Source organism: Ipomoea triloba, chromosome 3 (genome assembly GCF_003576645.1).
Source record: "Ipomoea triloba cultivar NCNSP0323 chromosome 3, ASM357664v1".
Lineage (NCBI taxonomy): Eukaryota > Viridiplantae > Streptophyta > Magnoliopsida > Solanales > Convolvulaceae > Ipomoea > Ipomoea triloba.
Window position 1 is genome coordinate 1800068 of NC_044918.1, and position 4062 is coordinate 1804129.

Below are 4062 nucleotides of genomic sequence, written 5' to 3' on the forward strand. Positions count from 1 at the left end.
AAAAAAAAAAAAAAAAAAAAAAAAAAAAGAAGAAGAAGAAGAAGAAGAAGAATCGGCCCATGTATGATATGTTCACCAGTGGAAAAAAATGACTCAATCCCTCCCTAACCTTCCTTCACCCAAGCCCATATAAGAAGTATGATACAACTAGCCCAATAGGCCTGGTGACTACTAATTGGACTGCTGAAAGTGCTAACCTAATTAGCTCATTAAATAAAATGTTGAACATTGCCTCAAAACGGGTAGATCATAATTCTCATACCAAAACGTCACGAGTTTGATTTTTGTCAACACTGCTCTCAAACCCATTACACGGAGTCTTTGTAGTGTAGTTTACCTCTCTTGTAGTTTGCATATTATTACACAGGAACAACACACCTCAAGTAGTGGCGGCATATTTTCCTCATCATCCAAAAAATAGTTGAAAGCTTAAGGGCTAAGGCATAGACAATCAAAAGACAGTAGTTAAACATGGTGTACTTTATTTATAGGCTTGAAGCTAGAACATTGGATATGTTGCTTGAATTTCCAAACAATCTTTTTCTTATACATTTAATGGATAAATAATAAAAAAATAATGATAAAATGGAGGTTGCATACACTCTTGAACAAATATACCATAATTAATAGCTCTATAAATTAATATACGTACGGTACGGTACGATGCATGTAATATAATGCTATTCAAATTGAATATATATGTACGGTTCTGGACGATAAGTTTCCATGGCATGTAAAGTTCTCCCATAATATATAATTCATTTTCTTTTAGCCTCTTTAGTTTTGTTTCAATTTTATTGAGTAACTTTTGGTTACAAATTGTGAATTTTTTTTAGCCTGGAATGGAGGGAACATCTGTTGTTCCACCAAATCGGCCACCCAACTGCGGGAAGCTGATTACAATCCTTAGTATTGATGGAGGAGGAATCAAAGGAATCATCCCTGCTGTCATCCTTTCTTATCTAGAGTCTCAGCTTCAGGTAATTCTAGTTAGCCGCTAGGCTATCCACAATAGTGAATTTTGGAACAGTTTTTGAGGAAAAGTGAGTGAGGTGGAAGAAAGAGAGTGATGTGAGAGAAAGAGTGAGATCTTTGCAGAAAAATGAAGTTTTTGCAGTAAATGTGGGTCCCACTATTAATCTGATTCCAACTGGTTGCTTTTTTTTTTTTTCTTTTTTTTCTCCACTCATCTTCTCACAAAAACTGCTAAAAAACCTACTACTATTGAGGATGGATGCCCTAAGACTCAAAAAAGTAAGAAACAACCCAGACCAAGTTCGTCAGGTTGTTGACTTGATAATCACAAAGTTATAAGTTCAACTCCCAGCGGGAGCGGCCTATTGGCCTTCAAGTCAGCTATGAACATTCTAGGCTGGTTTACCTTCTTGTGGTTATTTGTTGTCTAAGGTCACAAGGTAAGATTTCCTAATGTATTAGTGACTGCAAGTTACCCTTCTCACTAAAAACATATTGATTTTGTGTTTGAAGGAATTAGATGGTGAGGATGCAAGGATTGCAGACTACTTTGATGTGATTGCAGGAACAGGCAGTGGTGGCCTGATGACAGCATTGCTGACTGCTCCTAACCAAAACAGACGCCCTCTCAATGCTGCAAAGGATATAATCCCTTTCTACCTCTACCACTATCCCTATATTTTTCAGCAGATTAAGTAAACCTCTACTTAGGTATCCATGTTTGGTTGTTTGGTATAAATCCTGAAACATTTTTCATGGTTGTTTGATGATGTTGTAGAGGGCCATTTGGTAAGGTCATAGATCAAGGGAAAGCCTTAACAGGGCCTAAATATGATGGCAAGTATTTTCGCAAACTTATAATGCATGTATTGGGAAGCACAAGGTTGCATCAAACATTGACCAATGTGGTTATTCCTACTTTTGACATCAAGAATCTTGAACCAATCATCTTCAACTCATACGAGGTGCTAGTCCCGGGCCAGGTTTTTGTATTATGTTCTTTAGATGTACAAGTAAACGTATTTTCTGTTTTTATTACGTGAAGGCACTAGAAGGTTCCATCTTGGATGCAAAACTCTCGGACATATGCATTGGTACAACGGCTGCACCAACCCATATGCCACCATACTATTTCAAGAACAAGGATGTTCAAGGAAGGCAACGAGAGTTCAACCTGATTGATGGAAGTATTGTAGCTAATAACCCGGTATAAGTTATTAATCTCAATAAATACAGTTATTTATAGACTAATAAGGGTACGACTTAACTGGTTGACTAATCCAAAACTACACTGTATTATTAATGTTGTCTATTGATGACAGACATTACTTGCTATCAATGAAGTGACTAAGCAAGTGCTCAAGGGACACCCAGATTTTTACCCTGCCAAGCCTTTGGAATTCAACCGCTATCTCATAATATCTATTGGGACAGGCTCTGCAAAGAATGAACACAAGTACAATTCTAGAACTGTGGCAAAGTGGGGGATGTTTGACTGGTTGTTCAATGGGAGCTCTACACCATTAATGGAGGCTTTTCATCAAGCTAGTGGAGCTACAGTTGATCTTCAGAGCTCTGTTCTCTTCAAAGCTCTTCAATCAGAAGATAAATACCTCCGAATCCAAGTATGTGCGTTAATTTACCAAACAGCTATCAGCTAACAGTTAATTTACCAAACACCTTTTTACAATCAGTTAATGTTATCAACTAGTTATACCCTCTAACCCAATCAGCTAACAACCATTTATTAAACAGGGCCATTAATGTGTCATAGTCTTACAATGGCTTTGTTTTGCATGCAAAGTGCAGGATAATACACTGACTGGGGCTTTGTCCTCTATGGATGAAGCAACTAAGGAGAATTTGGGAAATCTTGTCAGGGTTGGAGAGAATCTATTGAGAAAACCCGTTTTCAAGGTTGATATACATACTGGAGAATATAAACCAGTGAATAATGGAGGAACCAACATGGAAGCACTTCAAAAGTAGTATTGCATAAACTAAATATGTTTTATGCTATGATGAGATAAAAGTATTATTCTAACCTTTATCTTTGTTTCCTTTACTGGCAGGTTTGCAAAATTTCTTTCGGATGAAAGGAAACTAAGGCTGTCACAATTGTCTCTTCCTTTGAGTGATTATGTACCCTTCTATTCATAGTTAAGGAGTACTGCAAAATGTAAGAAATCTGTGTAAGAAAAGCTTTCAACCAATAATGGCAACCTTTACAGGAGCCAAACTTTACTAAATTTCAGTGTTAAATGTCACTATATGAGGCTGAAAACCCAACATTTCCATTGGCAAAGCAAGAAAATTGTGGCACACATACCCTGAAATCATCGAATTTGAAGAAAGCAAGTCCCTCTCCATCATCAAATCAAAAACCAATCTACCACTCCTAAGGTCCCCACATTTTGAGTATATATCAATCAAAAGAATTCCCAACATGCACATTTTGTTCAGCACCACACACAATCACGTCTTTGTGAACCTGAACCCCAACTTCCAAGCAAGAATACAATGAACATGCTCTCAGAACTCTCGGAAACACGTACTTATCAGGCAAAACACCATTGAATTTCATCTTGCAATAAGTTCTAACGCACTCATAAAACAACCCATTCCCAGAAAAGAAGGATACGAGTGCCGTCCAGGCAAACACATTCGGCTGCGGCAATTCATCAAACAGATGGCGCGCAGAATTTACAACATCACAATCAGCATACATTTGGATTAATTTAGTTATGATAAATGGATTCTCGGTACAATTATCTGTTGATGGGTCTGTTTTCCAGGACGTAATGTTTTGAAATTGCTTGAAAGCTGGAGTAAGCGATTGAGATTGATAACTAAGAGCGGTCCGGTATAGTGTGCTGGCAGAGATGAATATGCTCTGTAAAAATTCCGTAATTTCATCAAATTTGAGCTCCCTCCTGCCCTGACAATATTATAGAGCTCATCCCAGAATTTAAGGTTTCGCTTGAATTCCCCCTTGAAACGTTGAAATTGCTTCTCTCTTCTTCCTCCTCTCTGTTACCTCATCTTCCATTAAAAAAAAAAAAAAAAAAAAAAAAAAAAAAAAAAACC

The 4062-nt window shown here is 37.3% G+C and overlaps 1 protein-coding gene and 1 long non-coding RNA gene across 2 annotated transcripts; one reads left to right on the forward strand and one right to left on the reverse strand.

Moving 5' to 3' along the window:
- Nucleotides 1-711: 711 nt before the first annotated feature.
- Nucleotides 712-3237, forward strand: LOC116012163 (patatin-like protein 1). The gene is made up of 7 exons (XM_031251641.1): nucleotides 712-980; nucleotides 1489-1670; nucleotides 1754-1940; nucleotides 2021-2182; nucleotides 2298-2600; nucleotides 2785-2960; nucleotides 3048-3237. The coding sequence occupies exons 1-7, from the start codon at nucleotides 843-845 to the stop codon at nucleotides 3133-3135; spliced, it is 1236 nt and encodes a 411-aa protein (XP_031107501.1). The 5' UTR covers nucleotides 712-842; the 3' UTR covers nucleotides 3136-3237.
- LOC116012165 lies at nucleotides 2705-3996 on the reverse strand. The gene is made up of 2 exons (XR_004097124.1): nucleotides 3305-3996; nucleotides 2705-3145 (listed from the first exon to the last, which is right to left on the reverse strand). It is a non-coding gene; the product is annotated as an uncharacterized LOC116012165 (long non-coding RNA).
- Between the last annotated feature and the right edge of the window lie 66 nt (nucleotides 3997-4062).

What these genes read in the sequence shown, in the direction of transcription:
- LOC116012163 (XM_031251641.1), top strand. Translation starts at nt 843, where the DNA reads ATGGAGGGAACATCTGTTGTTCCACCAAATCGGCCACCCAACTGCGGG. An exon ending in GTATTGTAGCTAATAACCCG is followed by an intron (nt 2,183 to 2,297) that starts GTATAAGTTATT and finishes TATTGATGACAG; the next exon opens with ACATTACTTGCTATCAATGA. An exon ending in AACATGGAAGCACTTCAAAA is followed by an intron (nt 2,961 to 3,047) that starts GTAGTATTGCAT and finishes CTTTACTGGCAG; the next exon opens with GTTTGCAAAATTTCTTTCGG.